At 37.3% G+C, this 22,863-nt stretch overlaps 1 protein-coding gene across 3 annotated transcripts in view; it reads left to right on the top strand.

Annotated features, from left to right (window-relative positions):
- The window catches only part of LOC117565742 (centaurin-gamma-1A), a 61,245-nt gene that overhangs the window by 23,446 nt on the left and 14,936 nt on the right, over nt 1–22,863 (top strand). For 2 of the 3 annotated variants that reach the window (XM_052003278.1, XM_052003276.1), the window contains exon 1: nt 14,990–15,771. The exons of the other annotated variant lie outside the window; for it this stretch is intronic. In XM_052003278.1, the coding sequence (XP_051859238.1) occupies nt 15,603–15,771 (169 nt within the window). In that variant the 5' untranslated portion in view covers nt 14,990–15,602. Of the gene's footprint in view, nt 1–14,989; nt 15,772–22,863 lie in introns of those variants that run through there. 3 annotated transcript variants of the gene reach the window in all.

The following is a 22,863-nucleotide window of genomic DNA, read 5'->3' as shown; positions in this document are numbered from 1 at the left end:
AAAATGCCTCCGGCAATCTATCAACACAACTTTTGTGTTCCTTGGAAATGTTGTTTTCAACCTACTTTGATGAAATGTTGTCGTCGACGTCAAATGAGAAATTGCATGTGCTGCTTGCTTGCTTGCTTGTTTGCGCATCATTTCATGTATGTCCTGTGCTATCCTGAAATAGGCTTCGCTTCGTTCTGCATTAAAAGGATAACAGCGACAGACAGTCAACATCAGCAATAGCAACAGCAGCTACTCTAAATGAGTTTTGCTCTACATTGATGCGCCTGCAGTGTTACATTTACTGTGTGTCCTCAATGTCCTGAATGTCCTGTCATGCAATGGGCTAGCATTGTATAAGAAAGTGGGTCGGCGGTTTGTTTTCGCAAAGCTGTCTTCCCATTGAATGCATCTGACAATGGCAACTGCTCCTCGTCTGCCTTTCAGCTCCCTCTCAACTCCCTCAATCCTTGTCACATCCCGACGTCAGACAAATTAGCTTAAATGAATCGGCTTCTCTCGTTTTTATTATTTCTTTTTCCTTTCAGTCACACCCTCAATTTGGGGCGGATAAGGTTTACGAGCTGCCACGAAATATTCTTAAATATTTCTTCTATGAAATGTTAAAGATATTTATCCATTCGCATCACAGCTGTTGCATTGAATCGTTGATATCTGAGACGATTCGTTCTGTTATTGATCAGGACATATAAAATGATCCGTGAAATGGCAATTAAACTTTTTATGAACTGTGGCCAATCGAAGGAGATAATTTGATACAAAAGATGGGTTAAATAGGCAGTGGAGAAGGATGGAAATACATCTTATGCCTTATAAGCGAAATCGAGTGTTACAAATAGTTTAGATAATTGTGTAAAATATCTATATAATGTAAGGAAAATTCGGGCATATATTTCTTTTGTTATATGATGTTAAAAGATTCGGAATATTACCATACATGTCAACTTTCACTTTAATTTTATTATTGTTCAGGCATCAATATTTATTCTTTTGACTTAATTCTGATTTTTATTTTATTTATCTTAAATGATTAGGATTTTTTTAAATCAGTCTGTGTTGATCAGACTGCGCAAACTTTAAAAATATTTATAAATATTCTTTAGGCTTCAATGTAAAAAAAATCATAACGTAAAAACTATACACCGTCATAAAGCATGTGCTAACAATAGCAAATTGATTGGAATAAATACCATCATAGCCTGACATTTTCATATTTAAATTGTTCTACTTTTCAGTTGGTATGCTTGTAATTGATCCAATTACGACCTTTGTGAATATCTAAATTAGTCTAAGTCATTCATAGAGAGCATTTTCAGGCATTTTCCAGCTATTCTTTGCTACTATTCACGTGATTTGAGTTAATTTCCTTGGAGGAACTGTATAATTGGCAAATGCCAAACAATTAGCTGCAGTCGTCCTGGCTCTAGCCAGGACAATGACCGCTTTAGCCTCTATGCAGTGGATACAAACACATGCATGTATCTGTGGACAGGAAGTTGAAGTTTTGGCCCTTAAGTTGCGGCACATGTCCTGGCAGAAGGACGACGCCATGGCCATTCAGCTGGCCACACCAGACTTGGCCTGGTGTGGAATGCTTTGCGTGTCGAATGGTGGCAACTACCGAAGCTGCCGCCTACCGTGCGGCATGCAGCACGCTCTGTCCGTCCAGCTACCCGCTGCTCCGAGTGCAATTGTTTCGGCTTGCACGAGACATGGACACGCGTCATATTTTAATTATGACAGCCGGCCCAGGGGCTGACGAACGGTCAGTAAGTCAGTCAGTCAGCCAGCCATTCAGTCAGTGAATGAGTTCGTCTGGTGTTGCAACAACCCCTTGGCGTTGTAATGACCAAAACAGGAAACAGGATATGCGACAAAGCAACAGCAGAAGCAGCAACAACAGCAGCAGCAGCTTCGGAACTCTCACCTTTGTTGACAGATTAGTGGCAATCGCTGTGCATCATAAACTTGACATATTTATTTGACACTTTGATTGTTCTAAGCTTGTCATAATTTTGATATGCTCTGCATACATTCCACAGGCTAAAGCCCACATCCTTATGACGCAGGCACGTAGCATCCTGTTTCCACACCCTGTAATGCATAAACATTACAAACAAAAGGAAAACTATTGCTCTATGGGGTATATAAGAGTATGATTTAAGTATCCCGATACAAGTTTATTTGAGTGGACTATCGTAAGTCAAAAATGGAAATAGCTTTTGAGCTAATCATGTAGTAAAACCATCTATTTCAAAGTTTTAAAAATTGTCAATTGAAACTTTCAAGACATATTCTTATTTGTAGATTTGAATTCGGTGAGAAAAATGAATTAACTTTAATTTAAATGACCGAAAATTAAAAGATCATTTAATGCAGTTTATATACACCAATTACGAATATATGTTTCTGATGTTGATGTTGGGCAACATAAAATATAATATATAAGTTTTCATTCCAGAATCTAACACAGGTAGCTATAACAAATTTATTATATAGTTTTATTTCAACAATTAAAAGTATGTTACTTCAACTCAGAATATAAATTCTAAACTATTTCATGATAATTCTTAGTCTCAAAACGTCCTATAAAAGTCGCTTTAAATACTCGACAGGGTCTCTGCTAGTCGAGCAGATTCGCATACTTTGTTCTTCATTGTGTTATACTTTTGGCATAGCACGAATCGCGCTTTGTGCTCGCTAAACAAACTCGAACTAATGAGTGCGCTTTCATTTACTGGAACACTTCTTCAATGCGCAAATTTGCCAATTATGCGGGCTATGCAAAAAAATGAATGCAGAAAGGCAAAAGAGGAAAAAAATTAATAATAAAAGTCAAGGTGCAACAAAATAGCGCGGCACTTGACGTTGCTGTTGCACTAAGAGCAGGGATGGTGGATGTTGCATGCAACCAGCGGGCAGTCTGTCTGCTTCTGCCTCTGACGCATGTCGCGTGTTCACTTTAATTTCATTACAGTGCATTTTGCTCATTACAACGCTCGCATTTTAATGAACTACCACCCCTCCCCCTCCCTCGACCACCACCCCACATAACGCTGACCCGCTCGCGTATCCTGCGGCAGGATTTGGCGATCTAGCGACGCGCAGGCGCAGACAGTTTAAATGCCCGTGCACTTAGTGCACTTTTAGGGTAGCAACAGCGATCTGACTGCTCTCCTCCCTCCCCCTCCTCTGACTTGCTTCCTGCTACCGTTTGACCAGCGGTCAACTGCTGAAATCCTTCCTTGTTGTCGCGTTGCATTCGACTTTTTAAGCTTTCCGTTTTATTTATATTTTTTTTGTCTCGTTGCTCACGCGAACCCTTCGCAGTGCATCGATCGACAGGGTAAGAAGGAAGGGGGAACTCTTTTTTTATATAGCATTTCGTACTACCCTAGTTTGATTGATGTCTCAACTGACCGTTGAGTGTCGGCGGCTGCACTTAATGGCTATCAAGCCTAATGTCATTTGTCAATATGTCATTTGACAGCTTCGTCTATATAGAAATTATTTTAATCGCTATCGCGGGCATAACGAATGCGTAATAAGAGCGGGACTTGAGTTCTATGTATTTGTTCTTTAAAGGGGATTACGAATGAGTGGAGCTTAAGAAATATCTAATATAAAAAATATAGGAATTCCTTTAAATATGACTTATGTTCCGGATTAAGTTTCATATGCTTTCATAATAATTATGGTATTCTCTCTCTAGGCGAACTCGGCTATGAAATATTCCCTACTTAATTGTAATGCAAACAAAACAATATGAAAGCGGTGTTAACTTTAAAATATACCAAATAAATATATCTCTAAAATACTGAAATATATAAAATTTATATACCTAAATAACATCATAATCCAATACTTGTAGTAAATGTCATTAAAAGCAGCCTTTGACTTAAGGCTTGTTCGATGGAGTGTTATAATTTAATATTGTCTAAACTGAATATATTATCGATAAGAATTTGCTTTAAATATATAGAATACCACACGTATCTAGTAATAATAATAATAATGATACAATACAATAATAATAACAATAAGAATATAATCCTCATATACAATTCGTCACTTTGTATTGTATCTTATGATTCTACCCACGGATTAAATTCTAAGCATTTAAGTTTCATAGAGTGCATCATGAATTCCATATTATAGCTGCATAAAATGTAAGTAGAGCATATTTTGAAAGTATGTCGAGATGATCCCGGCATTAGCATATGTATTATCACATTGAGGGTTCTCCATTATTATTATAACTACACCAAGCATTCGCAGTGTTCCGAGCACTCAGACAATTAGTTGGCTTTCCATTTGACTACACCATCAGCACGTGGCTGAAGTCGGGGGAAGGCAACGGGAACGGGAATGGAAATGGGAAATGGGAAAGGTTATGTGGTGCAGTGTGTATGTATGGTCAGCAGCAGCTGTAATAACCAAAACATGAGCTAACCATGATAGCGATAGCTAACAACTTTTTTCATCACTTGCCCCGACACATCACATCACACATCATATCACAATGATGCGATGCTTTAATCCAGCAGCTGGCCAACCCAAATAAAAATACGAGTGTCTAACAAAAACCCACTGAAGCATCCACCCAGCAGTTGAACCACCCATAACAACAACATCAGCAGCACTTTGAAGAAGGGGCCGTTTATGCAAACATGTACGCGAGAGAGAGCGAGAGTGGGGAGTGGGAAATGCTAAATGGAAAATGGACCTTTTAGGAAGGACCTCAACCTGGACATCGGATGCTGCCCTGCTTTTCGTTCTTTTTTGTCTGCTTAGCAACTAGAGTTGTGTGGCCGCTAAATGTTTTTTTTTTTTTCATAAAATTTCATAACATCAAGATATGAGCTTTGTATTATCAGATGGATGGACAGAGTTAGGGGAAGCGAAAGTGGACGGGGGCAGCACATCCCGAGGCAATGCTCTGGCCAAAAAAAAAAAAAAAAAAAAAAAGAACGCGAGCTGCATTCGTAATTTCTAACGAACTAGCTGAGCAGCCAGTGGGCCAACCCCTTTTGACATGACACCAGCTAGCTCTATTGCTACCCCAACCCCTCACCTCCTACCCCTTTCAGCTTGCCGGCCAACTAATGAGCACACTTGAGCAACTCGGGCGAGTCCTGCAGTCAGTTGCATATTATTTGCTTTGCACTGCTAATGAAATGAGTCGCGACGCGCGTCGACTATGTCCTGCTACAGGACATGCATTGTATATCTGTCCATCAAGCAAATCACAAACTGAGTGAAAGCATTGAAACAGAAAATAGAATAGTGTATACCCTAAAAGGGAGTGTATATATGATTTCATAGCTATTAAAACGATCGATATATCTACAACTTGATAGACATGTTTCCTCAATTCTTCTTTTCTTCTTTATTGGAAAGATTTTGACATATATTTAAAGTCATCTTGATATTTTTACAGAAATCCATATACTTATGTAAAATATGAAGTATAGTATTATCTTTAAATATATTCACTATACTTATCAATATCTCAAAATTTGTCAAAGGTTGTTTTTTTAAAAAAAACATATATTTCTTTAGATAAGTTAGTTTTGAGTAGTTACAAATGTATAGATAGATATATACATAGATATTCATTCCAATAATTCTCTAGCATAAAGTGTCCTTCTATAACTTTATGCTAGAGAATTATTGGAATGAATATCTATGTATATATCTATCTATACATTTGTAACTACCATATAAATCAATTTTATTCCTTACATTTGTATCTTTTGTATATATATTTATCTACATAGTTGTATGTCACAACATAGCGAAAGTACCTCACTTTATAGGATAGCGTATTAAATACCGAATTCACGCGGGGGTTATCCTTGAATGGGTTAGCATAATGGCAACCCGTTTGACTGGCTTATCTGGAACCCAGAACTCTATTGTCCTCATCGGTTAGCACTGACAGTTCGTCCTGCGAATTGTTGTCGTTGTTGCTGTTGCTGCGTTTTTTTAATGCCGTATAAATTTGATTGTTTAATTGTCTTTTTTTTTGTGCCTGCCGTCCTTTTTTTCAATTTCAATTATTTTAATTATGCCTTCGTGGTGGGGGAGAGCAACTGAAGCCAGTTTGCTGCTGCCGCTAATATAATTAGTTAATTTCCAACGATTTGTCTATGGCAAAACCACAATTACAGGTTAAAATGTGCCGAGGACACGCGTCAAATGTCCTGCAAATGCCTCTCCAGTAGCACTAGCATGATCATAATCGTCGTAGAGTGGGGGTGAGTTTTACAAAAATAGAAAATAGAATGTTCGATATAATTTCTATGTCCGTATCGCATATCCTTATCAGCTGATGGCGAGGGGGGTTCTGGGCAATCTAATGCGTTAGCGTTGCGTGAAATCCTTGGACTGCTCGCAAGATTAATGTCAAATATCCGCACACGAACCGAGTAACTTGACATTGAAAAATGCCGCAAGATCAGGGAGAGAACCGTTCTTTCGCTTCTACTTTTACCCTGCTCGCATTTCTTTCTTCTCTTTTGGCCAATTGATTGATTTGGCAAACAAATTTCGTTCGATCTTGAGGCCAAAAATTTCAGTTTCGTTCGACTTTCACATGAAATATCGCAATTTTCTTGCAATTTGTTTGCAATTTTCGTGTTGATTTAGGTCTCGACATGGGCAAATTTGTTGGGGTATATTTTCCGTGATATATTTGATTTTCGTTTAAAACTGTTGGATATTCATTTGTGTTCAGCTACAGGCGCAATTAATCACACAAAGTCACTTTATAACACCGCATTATGTGGAATACATTTTAAGTAGGTTAAATTTATCTTAAAATTCTGTTTAATCATGATCTGTTAATTCTTCTTCACCTGCCTTGAGTGTCTCTAACTTTTCCTTTCTCTTTTCTTTTTCTTATTTCATTGCAGGTAAGCATGATTACATCAACCGTTGCTCATCGAATGACTAAGTATAAATAATATATTATGTGCGCATTTAATTGATCGCTTAGTTGTGGCTTATATCATTATTAAACGCTGACTCAAACATGAGCTCAAAATATTGCTAAACATTCGTGAAGTAATTGCTGGTTTTTATTGTGGTTTTAACTACACTACTTAGTAATCTTTTAAATTTTGGAATATTGAATATACTATTTTTAGTTAGTCTTTTAAATTTTGGAATTATGACAATACTATTTTTAGTTTAGAAAAGTCTAGAGTATCAATAAGTCACACACTTTCGATTGCGCCATTAACTCATGGATGTGGGCAACTCTTTGGTTCCATTCACTTCATACAATTTGGCACAACGAATTATGCTACATGCCATAAAGTTGCACTTACATAAATTCTTGTGAAATTATTAAATGACAGGCGCATCAAATGCCCTGGGAACAAGGAGTATGCGAAGTTGATGCTGATAATCTTGGGTAATGCGATCATAAAACCGTCACACCAAAGGCACAACACCACATAAAATGTCTTAAAAAATTGCGCAAAAAAAATGTCAAAATCGCTTTTGATCAATATTACATTTTGCACGGCATTTAAAGAAAGAAGTGAAACCCTAAGAATCACAGAGAAGATTTGCAGTTCCACCCCTTGCTAAAAATGGGATGAAAAGAATGCAAAAATTGCAACATTTATATTTCATGTATTTCATTTTCTCTTTTTTTTTTTTTGCCTCTACTTACTTATTTCTAATTTGAACTCTGACCTTGCGTGCTAAAGAAAAATTACTCGAGCGTGCCTATGATCTGTGGAATCATCCCTAAAAAAAGTGAAAAAATGTTGAAATATTAATTACAACATTTTGTAGTGAAAGTGAAAGGGACTGAATGACGGCAGCAGCTGAACGAGTTGACCTGAATGATGTTTTTTTTTCGACTAGAACTAGATTGATACAATTCAAATTGATCAATGCAGATCGATGCTCAATGGAAACAGAATATTCAATTGGCTTAACTCGATTATCACTGGCAATTGATTCGATCTAATTATAGCAGCCCCCGATATGATATGTCATCTATCGCTTATTGCATAATTTCACAATTCCAATTGAGATACATTGAGAATGGACCACAAATCTATCGGCAATAATCCAGAATATTTTGTAACGCCACAATTGTGCTCTGTTATTTAAGTACTAAAATCGAGAAAGAGAAAGAGAGAGAGAGGAAAACACAAAAAGCGTAAGACAAATAAATAAACACAAATAAGCAAAATATTCAAGTGAAAAACAAGCTGCAATTCGGCTCCCCATCATCTTCCTCACCCACTGACCCTGTGGGGGCAATTTATAGATAGAATTTGCGTCAGCTGTGCTCTTGGCTTTGCGTATCCGAATAATTGCGAGCGAGAATAAATATAATTTAATTGTTTCATTTTAAATACTCGTCATCATAATTTTACTTTAATTTGTTTTCCTTCGTTTTCTTATATTTTTTGACTTGCCAGCGATTTTCATCGTCGGCTGCTGCATCTAAAAGCAAATTGTATTTAACGTCACAGTTTGTACTCTTTTAATATTTCAGTTCTCATCAGTATGATATGAAAGATGTCTTTGGGCTTCATATATAATTATTTGGGCTATAATTGAATATTAAATGTAAATATATATTTGAAACTTGAAGAATCTCAATTTATTTAACTTTTTATAATTTTCTCATAAAACAAATTGTTGATGTTCATAAAGCAAACACTTAAAAATCTGAACATTTCTCGAGGACTGTGGTAAACTCTTTTGCCTTGAGAAATACCTTTTGATTTCCTTTATAGGTGCAAATTGAATTTGTGTTTTCCACATTCCTATGCACAATTATTTATGTTAGGGTATTTGAGCATCGCATTCCCCGGAGACAACTTCATTTTATCTTTTTACTGTAGCCTCTTTTGAAAATTAAATCCAATTTGACTGCCGCACCAAATACGCTCGAGGCACCAACAACCTCCCTCAAAGTTGGAGCTGTCACAGACAGGGAGAGTGAGAGCGAGGAAGATGTGCTCCACATTTTTGGGGAGTTTGTCGTACTCGGTACTTAACATATTTGCATTGACAAGCAGACACATATACACATAAATGTATGCACAAGAGTGGGGAGCAAATGCGGGCTGGGGTCCCATTAAAATTATTGATTTTCTGCCGTCTGCAATTTTGCCCTTTGGCCACGCAATTGGCCCTTCTCCCGTCCTCAGTGTTCCCCTCCCCGTGCCCAGATCCTAACTCTCCAATTCCCCGCTGTCGCTCCTACGCATCCCCAGAGTCTACACATTTCAATTAATCAACTCAATTTGCGTTTAAAGTGCAAAATGCAGAAAATAAAAGCGAGTAATAATTGTGTGGAAGATAATGATGGACTAGCAGGTGCCTCGTAAATTGGAATATGTATAATATATGTTGATTTTAGAATTTCTATTCTAAACAAGTAAGAAAGCTACAGTCGAGTGTACTCGACTGTGAGATACCCGCTACCCATTTTGAATAAAAACAATATATTTTGCGGTATTATTCTCAAAATATACCACATATACTACAAAAATACTAAAAAATATACCAAATGGTATATGTGGTATGTCGATATAGTACCGCATTCAAAATATACCATAGACGGCACAATATTCCAGATTGTCAGCCAAAGCAACTAAGACCCCTAGTAAGTAGGCGTTTTTGCCCATACAAAAGTATTTCTTTAATAACTTCGACAATTTTTATCTGATCGCAACCAAAAATTCAGGAATCATAACTACTTAAGTTGTTATTGAATGTACCAAAATTCGTAACTCAAGCTTCAAAATTACGTTTGTTATTCGATTTTTTTGATTTGCAGGGGCGGAAGGGAGCGTGGCAAAAAATTTGAAACAAACTTAATCTGCGTGAAAACATAACAAATGCTGTCGAAAAAAAAAATTATAGCTCTATCTCTTATAGTCTCTGAGATCTAGTTGTTCATACGGACAGACGGACAGATGGACATGGCAATATCGTCTCGGCTGTTGACGCTGATCAAGAATATATGTACTTTATAGGGTCGGAGATGCCTCCTTCTACCTGTTACATACATTTCCTGCCGGCACAAAGTTATAATACCCTTCTACCCTATGGGTAGCGGGTATAAAAATCAATACTTTTAAGTATAGTTCAGTGTAATACCTCCTCTATAATATTTAAAAATTTCATTTGATTCAAGTGCATTTACTGTGAGGAATATATGTATATCAATATCTACCCCATTCGATCATTAGTTACAGAGTATAGCAAAGCGTTGATTAAGCAAGAGTAACATCGACCATTTTCCGCAAAGTTCATACGAGTCGAGGGGTTTGACTTGTCGCCATCCCCGCGCCCCTCTGCCTTGACTTACCTCTAATAATTATGTCAACTCTCATTGTTGCACATTCTGCAAATCGACTCAGTCTTGTCTTTGGCCTTTCTCCTTACATTCTTTCTTTTTATTTCCTTTTTTTTGCAAACTCTTTCGCCCTTTACGCTGTCCAATTTCATGGATTTTAAGTTGTTCATGTTTCTCGGAGCGTTTTACGCTTCATTAAAACAAATTGGCGAATAAATGTCCTATGTAATATTTTATGCATTTTGCTAGGTCCATCGAAAATTGAAGTTGCAATTTTCATCGTCGTCGTTTTTAGATTTTTGCGAATTATGAATTATTAATTATGGCAAACCCAAAGGAAAGGGTTGCCTTGCCCCATAAGATTTAATCCCATTTGGGCGTGAGAACTAATGCGCTTGTAATTGACGATTGGGGTGAATATGGCACCGAAAATGATGACTCGACTCTCCATGTTATGGAAATTACAAAATTATGAATATGAAATTAGTTGGTTGAGCTCATGAATCGCATCGAATTGAATGAGCTCGAAATTGGTTTCTAGTGGAATCCGTTTTGTTGCCGTCATATCTGCGTAAGAATGCGATTATGTTGCTGCTCTATTTAAGCCATGGAATTATGAATGTAAAACTAAAAATTAAATGGACTGTTTTATTTGATATGCAAATATTTATTATGTGTAAGAAGTGTTTTAAGATGCAGTCACATTCAGAAGCTGATCTGATTTAAAATTCTGTTTGAAAAATGAGAGAACTGAAAGGGAAATCCTAACATGAAATCAGCTGGTAAATAGTTAAAGAATTAACTTTAAATATCTAGTTTTAGGATTAAAAAGTGTGTATTTACATTTAACAGATGCAACTTATGTTTATTGGAAATCCATATTTTGACATTGATTGATTGAATTGATATTCACACAAGTATCTGGGGCATCAGTTGAACTATTTTCCGTTCTACGCAAATCTGCACGATAAATTAAATTTTCTTTGCATATTTATTTTAATGACAGTTCAAGCAGTTTTCAAGTTTTTCTCGGAAAACCCAGATACGTAGTGCAAAATTATTCGCTGGGTTTAAATGAAGAGAGTCTGTTTAGAGTTCGCTCACCATTATAAATACCATGAATAATCATCAAGTGCGATTTTGGAACAACTCATGAATCATCTGTGTTTCCGCACAACGCAGCAGAGACATGTGTGATGAATATTTGAATACACTCATTCACCGTGTTCTATGCAATGTTCGGACTGACCCATAAAACTTTCTCCGCTAGATGTTAATACAAATGAGGCGTACGCTTGTCGAACTCTTCAATTGTTTTCACCGCCCGCTCGGAAACACCTTACCAAGTTTTCAATTTCCGCTTACATACTGGGCAACTAAATCAAATAAAATTGCTTGTCCTACAGTTAAGTTATAGAGTTCATCCCCCAGCAAAAAGAATATGACAAATTGCGGTTGCCAGAAACAGAGAAATTGACTGAGAGTGAGAGCGAGTAAATTTGAGAGTGTTAAAGTCAAATGATGAACTAATAAAGCTTGCAAATATTTGAGCAACAGTTGCGGAAATTGTGCGAGGGGAACAAATGCATTTGATACAAAAGTATCAAGTGACCAGGGGATGGGAAGGGATGCGATGGGTGGGTGGGTTTTTGTGGTGGTTACAACTTTTGGTGGTTAGGCAACGCCTTCTAGTATTAAGTGACCAAAGCTCAAGGGAAGCCTAATTTGTTAAACATACACACACACACACACACATATAGACATGCAATTAAAATTGCTAGGGGTGTTGCCAGGGGTGGGGGGTAGGAGAGTCAAGTAGCGAGTAGCGAGTATCGAGCGCACCCTCAAGTCAAGTAGCTCACGTAATTAGCCGCAAACGAGGGTGGGCTGCAGCACTGTTAGTTCTAGCGGCACTTGAGCTTTTAACCCTTAAAAAGCACAGCAATTTTTATGAACGTCATTTAAGTTTCTTTTATTTTGGTCACGATGATTTCTGTGGAAAAACCAGCGACTGTGAAGTGCTTGTAGTAGCTCAATTCAAAAAGGGAAAGTGTCGCACATGCTCCCCTCGCTCGCCGCCCCCGCTGGGTGTGTGTGTGTGTGGGTGTTGCGTGGCAAACAACAACCACCCACATTGCAACCCCAAAGTCATCTCATTTATAACGCAATGTGCAACATTTGTCTGGCCAAATCTGGGCAAGTCTTGACGGGAGCGGGAAGTGGCGGCGCTCCCTTAAAGTTGCTGTGTTTCGTCTGCTGCAGGTTGATTAGAAATTCCATTAAAATTCCATAAAAACGAAATGAACGGTAGCCACACCCGAGTGTTGTTGTTTTTCACAACTAATTTTCCAAGGGGGATACCCATCCAAACCACCCTCGACACTGAAATATCAAAACTATGAAACGACAACTAGCGACAATTTTCAAGTTCCATTGCAAATTCGCGTGTGACTTCAGTCGCTCTCGCTTTCGCTCTCTCCCATACTCCTTCTCTGTCTTCAAACGATGTCGTCTAATTAAGTCGCAAAGTGTGTCCCTGCTTGGGATGGTCTCGTCTCATTCCGTCTCGTTCCGTCTCGTCTCGTGTTCGTGGTCGTGACGCGTCTGGTGCGTCGTGTGGCCTCGATAAGTGTGGCGAGCGTATCAAATTATCGAGCACATAATGCAGTTCACGTGTCGCATACGATCCGATTGCTCTCCATAGTATTTTGCGCGTTTATCGCGTTTTGTAATCTCAACTGAATTTACAGTCATCTCTAGATTTGCATTTATTATGAAACCCCAAAAGAGTCGCTCTACACATTAATGTTAGATAAGTGATAAGAACTCATTTTACGATAAGTTTATAAAGTCATTCCTATTGTCCACAAAACATCTCTATTTATATAGATAGCGATTGTGAAATCCCTTCATATAACAACTTATAAAGTAAACTAAAGTTTAATTAACAGATGAACTTGAAATACATAAGCTTTTTAAAAAAGTATATACATACATATTTATGTTGCGAATTTTTTTTTATAACAGTTTTGTATACCATATAAAGCAGAAATTTGAAATTTGTTTAAAGGATGCTATATTAAATGTTTCTTAAAATGATTATTTATACATATGTATATTTTTGTTGATCTAGCAACCATTATAACGCAATCAAATGTGTTACTAACTATTTTTAGTATGGTTAGATAAAATCAAAATTTGCCACCTCATTATAACAAAATTAGTTCACTCTACGTTAAAATGTAAGAATCTTTTTTAGCTAGTATTTCCTGAATAATTATCTTAGCTGTAAAGATAAGGTTATCTATAGGCTCGCGGTAATATAATTCTAACATTTATCTTTGGGCTTATACAATACCGAAACTGTCGCCCTACGTAAGCTGCACATAACTTTTGAAAATCAATTTTCAATTAATGCGGTATTTGACGCCTTTTTCCGCCATATTCCATTTTCCTCAATAGACTTTCGTAAATTATCTCAGCATTGCATAAATCTCGTTAACAAGCCGAAACAACAACAACAATAACGAGCGACAAATTATTGTTGTTCATAGTAATATATAATGGCACATGTTCGACTCGCGGCTGTGTCCGTTCATATTTGTTCGTCTCTATAGGAAGTGAATTTTTGCATTGCACAAATAAAATGCAAAAACAAAAACAACAGCAGCAGCAACAGCAACAGCAGTTGAGGTTGCTCCCAAGCGGCCCACTAACCGAAACCCCGACTAACAACGACAACCACAAATGCTGCAGACATGCAGCAGGGTTCGGTTTCCCCCACATCCATGGCATATTATCATTATTATTATCATCATCACAGCAGCCAGTTGATTATTACCTCTCTACAACAAAAACAACAACAACCGCAGCAACGGCAACAAATGTTTATTATTGCATTTTGATTTCCGTATGCTTTACTGACGCAGTCTCATCACCACTCCTTCTCGCTACGCTCTCTCTTCTCTGGCTCTCAATAGCCACAAGTGAGAAGGGAAATTTTAACAGTGATCTGTTAAGCAGCCTGTTGCGACTGTTGTTACGCTTATCAGCCGCATAGGCGCATCCGTCACTTTTGTGTGCAGTTGATAAAAAGTTTATAAAAATGTATAATTTATTATTGGCTTTCAATGAATCAGTCGCATTATGAAATTCCTCGGATAACTGCGTTTTAAGAAAAATCCCCAGACTACTCAGAGTATCAGCAGTTTCAATTCGGCACCGCTTCCGCCATAAATGCGACGGAAGTTCCCATATAAAGTTACAAGCTTAAAGCAGAAGATCAAAAAAAAAATATATGAGTAAAAAAAAAAAGAAAACATTCCTTATGCTCTTGATATTGGTCTTACCTGTCCTTTGGGTCAATTGCAGCTGTTAACAGCACGTGCTGAACTAACGCAGCTGCTGTCCAGTTGGTTTGTTTACATGATATCCGAGCTGTGTATAACATGCTCCAGTTTACAGCCATCTGTTAAAGTACACAAGCCGGCTCTCACATTGCTAACAGCGCTTGGAAATGTAAGAGGTAACAGCGCTCTGTAAAATTTACCTTCTGCCCGCATTAACAGACACCAGTTTGCAGAGAGAGCTGTTGCTGCCGCTTTTATGTGTGCTCTGCTAAAACTTCCCAACAGTTCGGTTTCAACCAGCGTACAGTGTAGACGTATGACGCTGTTTTATTTTTTGCCGCTTCTCGGTTTAGCGTATCGCGTACATTTCGCGTAATTTTGGACGGGTTAACTCAAGTTTTTTTTTCTTTTGGCAATCAAAATATTGACATCAATAAAATAATATATTGGCAAAGCCACGCACCAATGTCGTCAGCTATAAAAATACTTACCATGTGCATATAAAATTTTGGCTGCGCCAGATATACAAAGCAAAGTGACTAAACAATAGCAACAATCAAATGGATTCAACAAAAAACCGACATTAGTCATAAACAAAATTTTAAAATGCAAAACAAAGCCAAACAAGTTGTAAGAATGTTGCCGAGGAAGCCAATAAGTGCAAAGCAAAATAAATAAATAAGTGCATAGCAGCAAGTAAAAGAACAACAAACAACGAAAAGGATTACACAAAAATAAAATCACTTGCAAAACAAAAACAGACACAAAGTAAAAATAGCAACAGCTAGAGCTGCAAACAGTTTTTCATTGCCAACACGTGCAATAACAACATTAAAGTGTAGGAAGGAGGCAAAAAAGAGAAGGCGCAAAGCGATTCGTTAGTGATTATCATCATCATCATCACCATGCTAGCTGTTAAAAACTTCTTTCTGCCGGAGCGCACCAAAGCTCCAGAGACACCACAACGCTTCTCGAGGATGCCAGAAGCTTTCCTGCGGTCCATTCGACGTCGCTCTCTGAGAGTAAAACGCGCCAAAAGCTTAGTGGTGCCGGATCGCGAGAAACGCAAATCAGGTGAGGTACAGTGTCGATGTAAATGCGACCTGCTGAGCTTAATGCGTACTTGGACGGATTACAGCTTAAACAACCACACACATTAGTTAAGCTTTTAATGTTAAGTCCGCTCTGTTATTGAACTCTCCAGGAATACTCCATATCCATACATACATATATTGTATTTAAGTTTTAAGTAATTGCATCTATATGCATCTGACAATTTTTATTATCTTTTACATAATTCAAAACGAAGCTTCACCTTTAACTCCACTAGAGTGTGAACTTTTTCGTTTAAGATCGCTTAAAATTTACTACTCATAACTCGAAAGACCCCTCTAATGTCATTAGGTTACATCGCATAAGAGCTGGTAGCCCTGAAATCGACACTTAACATAGTTTTCATTTACTACTTATTTTATAATTTGGTCTTAAACAAACTCAACTAAAAAAGTTGTATTCATTAAGTCTCAAGCTCATTTATGCAATTTTTAATTGTGCCCAAAATGTAAAATCAACTGTTGATGACCTTGCGCAAAAAACTATATTAATACCGAAAGAGTTGTCCAAAAAATATATTGTCTATAGATATTGTTTGGAAACCTCCATCAAAAAGTGGCACTTTGCGTGTCATATGCCAAAGTTTGGCAACAAAACCCGAAAAAAACAAAGGGAGAAATAGCAACCAAAGACAATGATAATTATAATGCAATTTGACATAGTTTCTTTCACTCTGACACTTCCTCAGTTCCGAGAGCTGTTATGTCAAAATTTGGCCAACAAATGGCAGAGATTTGACAACATTTTGTCAAAAGAGCATTTTGATCAGCCAATCGCAATAATAATGATAATGATAATTTGCCATGCTTTTGTCGAATTGCAAATCAAGTGAAAGGGCCGAAAAAAGCGAAAGTTTTTATGTGACAAAGGAACCAAAAATAAATAAATACCCTTCACCAACTAAATGAAATGAGTGTGTAGTAGAAATTGCTCTGATTGTCAACCCGTGTAACATTGACTCACTTTTTGGCTTCTTCCAGTGGCACTTAGCATGCAATTATCGATTCTCGCACAATGCGGGCAATAGCCGTAAACCTTGAAACATTTTGCAGGTAGTACGCGACAATCAATGTCAGCTAATGACGTCAAAGGCAAACAGTAAAATGTAGAAAACTACAAGATATACTATATAGATGAACCCTTCTTATATTAAAGGGCTTGACTGGTGTTAGGTGAGAATGATGAAATATGGAAAAATAGATTGTAAAGTGACGTGGAACAAGTCTTAACGGCACGGTTGCTAGCTGATGTCAAAGATTGAATTAATAAGCAAAAGATTGCGCATGAACAAATTATAAATAGAACTGCATTGCACTATAATAAACTTTATTTAATAATTCTTAGTATACTCGGCTATAATATAATACACATTAGCTTGCCAAAAATTTAAGTATAAATGAAATCAAGATTGAGAGAATCCGGTAATTCCTCTTCATTATACAGCTTTAACAATTTTTTGAAATTGTTTTAAATAATTTCATCAGGTTTAACACTTTACCTGTTCGATATTCTCAGCCTTTCATTGGCTATTTCTTGCTCTTATGTCGCCATCTATTTTCAACCTGACCTCCCCAGACCCCATTAATCTTTATACACAATCGCAAATTGCGAATTTCACGACATTCGCCAAGCTCATTAAGATATTCCATATATAACAATATGTATATAAGATTCTATTCCATTATTGTACGGTTCTTGATCTGAGATTGCAGCACTTGCAATGGTCGAAGACGCTTTGCTATGATAACATAGGCGCGTATAAACAAATAGTATTTTTTTTCATTTATTAGCGTTCATTCACTTGGCCTGCTCCATAAATAGTTAATTAAATAAAAAAATCCGCATTCATATTCAGTCGAGCGACACAAAACTGTACTGATAAGCATGACAGTATGCGACTGCTGTCAGATAATGTATAGTAGGTGCTGTCTATATCTGTCTAGGCAAATATCGGGCAAGTATATAAACGTATATAACAAAGATTTCACACAGTATCTCGATATACGAAATGTGCTCCAATTTCCTGCAGCTTGTTGACTTTTCAAAGACCTTGACGCTTCGCTGACGTTCTAACATGGAAATGGATCTTAGATTTACGTACGATGATATGACTGAAAGGCAGCAACACTTTAAATAAAGCTTTTATTTTATTCGCTTACCCTCATAAAGGGCGTTATGAAATGACCACGGAATGTGTGACGCATTGAGACATTTATTTTTTTTAAATTTAATAAAATCAGTTGACCAGTTAAGTCTTAATATGTTAATGAAGATCTATAAAAATTGGGAAGATATGAGTAATATTTAGCTACTTAAGGCAATGCGAGGAAGGGTATTCAATATTCGGTACCTTGAAAATTATAATTCTTGCTTGCTTTATTACCTCCCCACACAGTTTATTTTTTATATGTTTTTTTGCATTTGTTTATTTAATTATTTCTTTGTTGCTGCTGCTTTTAAAGCTTAAATTTTATTTAGTTTTTTTTTGTTCGTTTTTGTTGCTTGTGCACTCTGCGCAGCTTTTTGAAAAAACATTTAGTTGGCAAACCAGAAAACCGAGTACAAAAACAAGCATTTACTTAGCACATTTTGCGCGAACAGAAGAAAAGAGGAAGATAATTTATCAAGAAGAAGATTTCGTAGAACGTTGCCAAATAAAATTGAGCAAAAAAAAAAATGTAAAATAATTAAAATAATACGCAATTGTTTATGCATATTATAATATACAACCCGGGTCTCGAATCACAAGAGTACACATAGTATGTATGTGGCAGAAGCAGATCATGGGATCATTTAGATGACTCGCTTGTATTGCTCATCATCATCATCATCACCATCACCATCACTATCAACATGAACAGCGTCTACATGATCGTGTGTGAGATCATGGCAATAAATGCTGAACTCTGGTCATGTACTTGTACAAGTTTCACTTGGATTGCGTGTATAAATTATAGAAGAGGTCGCTAAACTATGGGAAATCTGTGAAATTTTGTGGAAAAGTGAAATCCTCGGAATTGCGGAACTTTCAGACATGTTTTATAATTGTTGTAATTGCATTATAATTGCTTTAATCATATTTTAACAAAATAAATTTCACTTGTCCGTCCGTCCGTCCGTCCGTCAATATTCTCATCGCCTACAGAATGACCTCTGGCGAACCAAAACTTCCTCATACTAAAACTCACGCGTGCCCTTAATTAAACTCTACAAATTTTCGTGATCTCACTGAGAATTTGAGCATAAAAAAGTCTTGCTAAGCTGAATTAATGATCAGCCCACGCCAATTAAACAAAAACGCCCACTAAATCACAAAAAAAGCTAAGAAAAACATAGTGTGGTAGTTGCCTTTTACGGCGCACTGTGTTTGGGCACAGCTCACAGACTTGAGTCATGCCAAAAGTGCGACTAAATTACTATAGATTCGTTTTCGAATCAAGTTGAGGCCTCTAGACCAGGTTCATCTATTAGGCACGCTTACAGAACAATCGATCGATTGAGTGCCGCGACTTCAGAAGCGAGTTCAACTCGAGCATCATTAATCATTGACTTCACGGCCAAGATACAAACAAGACGAGACGGGACGGGACGGGACGACTGTGACGCTTCTTTATATGGTTCTATAGTTGGGCGCACTTCCAAATATGTCCAACGATTGCGACAGCGTTTACCAAATGGTGTTAAATATGTTTCTGTTTTTCTTTGTTCTGCCCATATCTTTATCTTTTTATTATTCTTTTTCTACTTTGCTCGTCGCACGCGCCGCCTCTCAAAACCGAAAGTAAATGCACCTTTCGATCTAGACCTGTAATTATCTTTTTCTCTTTCGTTGCTATAATTAATGAAGTTTTGTGTGATCTTTCATAAATGGCAGATATGATAATTTTAATAAGTACTTGACCAATTTTTAAAGTCTTTATCATTGAGGTCGTTTAGTTAAGATGCAAGTCATAATTATTGGGGCTGGTTGTTGGAAAGTCTAACGGTGCCAAAAATGATGATATATGATATGAAAACTGTCTTGAAATTTGGTTAGTTTGCTTTTCAGCTGCTCCAAAAAGTTAAAAAAAAATGCATTCTTTATTTTGATTATTATAATATAGTTAAAGTATCTTAATCGCTATTCTAGATTTCAATTTTCAACTGGTTGTAGCTAAACCCGTGAGAATTTTCCGCCTGTCAACTAAGAATGATCGCTGAAGCGTAGCTAAAATACGCATAAGGAAACAGATCTCAAGAGAACGGTTGATCTATGCGTCTTCCTGTTGCTTTTCAGGCAATTCATAACAAATTTTCAAACCAATTAGTCGAACATTTGATAGCACCCACTCGGCTAACCCTCGGAATATGCAAAGCTGCGCTTTCGACTGTGACGAAATCCAAAAAAGTAAACAATTTTTGGGTAAGAAAATTCCGTCTTGAATTTTCCCAGCAATCAGAGAAATACGAAATACGAATAGCCCTCTATCTATCCCACGTCAGTCAAGTCAGTTGTACATCTTCAATATTTAAATTTATTTAGACAGTTTTTCAAACACTTTGCGTATTTTCAATTAAATCATTTGAATGGAAGACGTGAAAAACCTGTCAAATGGAAATGAAATTTAAATGCATTTTCCTTACTCTATTGAAAAATTGCCATAGAAAATGAGAAACAGAAATGGGGAGGGAGGAAAAGAAATATACATATACTATATATGCAAATGAGTTGACCAAACGACACGTTTCAAGCGCCGCTTCCGTTGCCAACTCGATGGAGAGACACTTGTTTGATGTCCATGACAAAAAAATATCCACCACCAAGTGCACTGCCAACTGCCCCTCAGCTCACCTCATCGAATCCATCCCAATGGCAGTCGCAGTCCCGTTCCAGTTCCAGTTGTAGAGCTATGGCCAGAGGTTAGCGGAGATTTTCCTACCAAATAAGCCGCCAGTTTTTTTTTTTTTTATTGTATTACCTATTGAAGCTCGCATTCGGCATGCAAGAAACGATCAGCATTGAATAGTGAATAGTTTGATAGTGAATAGTGAATAATGTAAATGCGTTGCACACTTGTTGACCATATTCGGTTCTGGCCCTTTGGGTCGAGCTCTATTGTTTTGGGTTTTGAACATTGGACAAATCCCAAAAGTCCAAACTCCCTCTCACTCTAACTCTCTCCACTATATGTCTCTGCCCCTATTTGGGAAATCGAAAAGCGGAAGTTCGATGCTATTCAGCTCTTAACTGTCCATTGTAATTCTAATGTGACGTTGCAGTCCGACGCCCTGAAACACTATCGCCAATAAAATGGTATCCAATGTTCTTAAACATAAAGCCCAAGTGTCGATCATTAAGTTAGGCATCATATACATGATTGTATATGTATGTGTGCATATATGACTCTGTGTGTGTGTGCTAAGGTTCAGTCACACTCAAGTGATTCTCTTCTGGGGAACTTACATGAATCTTACAACATAACCGGTTCAAGTGGTTATTGCGGTTGTTGTTTCGCATTTTCGGTTGCTCTCCTCTTTGGTGGGCAGTTATGACAGTGTGTGTGTGTGTGTGAAATCTACACTATCCTGCGGGCTTGCTAATTAAGTATTGTTAATACACTAAAGATGCTAGAGATACAAAATAGCACATTATAATTTAAAAGGTTTGTTGAGAACTTAGAAACCCCTTAGGAATTTATCGAATATCTTTAAGCCTGTTTTATTTTATGGCCTGGGCGTGTTTATGACACAAAGTTATTAGCCACATTTAAGTAAAAGTCTCGAATTCAAGGGCTGACAATAGTTATCATTGTGCTAGGTAATAGAAGCCTCAAGAATCTGTATTTAGTTGTAGCGTCTTCTCAAGTTCAATCCGCATGCTTGTTGGAGAGTGTAATTCAATAGCTCGGCAGCAGACATGCATTGGCGTATGACTGATAGCAGTTACTTACTGTCTGTCGTAGTAGGTGCCTACGTAAGCTCTGCTAAACCAGCAACAACAACAACAACAACAGCAACAGTGTAATGAGCTGAAAGTCATTGAACCGCAAAAGACAGAGACATGGCCCGATTGGGATTGTGGCCAACAACAAAAACAGCCTCAAAAATTCAACTCTTCAACACGTCAGACGTTTTGGCAGACAACTCGAAGACAACCGAGGAGGGAAATAACGTAACTACCGCTAATTTAATTCACTCTGAGGATAACTGCCAATCAACCTATTTTTTTTGTTATTCAGCTTTTCGGCCAACTAACTAACTAGCTGCCACACGATCTTGTTTATGGGCATCTATGTATAGTCGAAACCTTGCCGGTCCCAGCACCGTGCCCATAAATAAGAATGTAATGAACGAGTGCAGGAACAATGGGCATCATAATTTTGCACACAAGAGAGGCGCTCCGATTTCTATAGAAAGGTCAAGCGAACAAACTGACTGACTGACCAACCAACCGACCAACCAACCAAGCAAGCAAATGCTTCTCGATAGAGTTTCGCAGAGTCCTGCTGCGGTTGGCGGCAAAATGCGGAAAGTAAAAGTAAGCAATTTAAAGATTTGTTTCGCTTCGCCAGAGCTAAGAAAGCGAGCAGAAAGAAAAGTCAGCTGGTCAGTCGATCCAGCTGCTTTACGAAATACGTGTAAGACGCTGCTTAATTAGCTGCTGACCGTGAAAATCGATTAATTGGCTTGAATTTATTTCATTTTGTGCGAACTCGGAGCAGTTACGACATCTCAAAGCCAATTGCAAAAGTTAACAGAAATTTAACTGCTGAGTATCATAAACATTTTGTAGAAATAAACTAAGCAAAAACAGTTCCAAAGTAAATAAGAAATGAATAGTGCAAAATATGAATAATTAAAAGAAATCAAGAAATATCAGAAATATAAAAACTATATTATTGAAAAAGTTGTGCAATTTCATATTTCAAAAACATTAAAAAATTATCATTTAAGCAAATATTAGAATCGAACGTTGTGATCCTTAAAATGTGGTTGCTAAGCTGGCATTGATTCTGAATTCGGTGTGTGAGTACAGGATAACCACAAGCAATCAAATGAAGATGATTATGATCA

The sequence above is a fragment of the Drosophila albomicans genome, chromosome 2L, assembly GCF_009650485.2.
Source record: "Drosophila albomicans strain 15112-1751.03 chromosome 2L, ASM965048v2, whole genome shotgun sequence".
Taxonomy (NCBI): Eukaryota; Metazoa; Arthropoda; class Insecta; order Diptera; family Drosophilidae; genus Drosophila; species Drosophila albomicans.
Note: the sequence above shows the minus strand (reverse complement) of the source record. Positions and strands in the feature narration are given on the sequence as shown.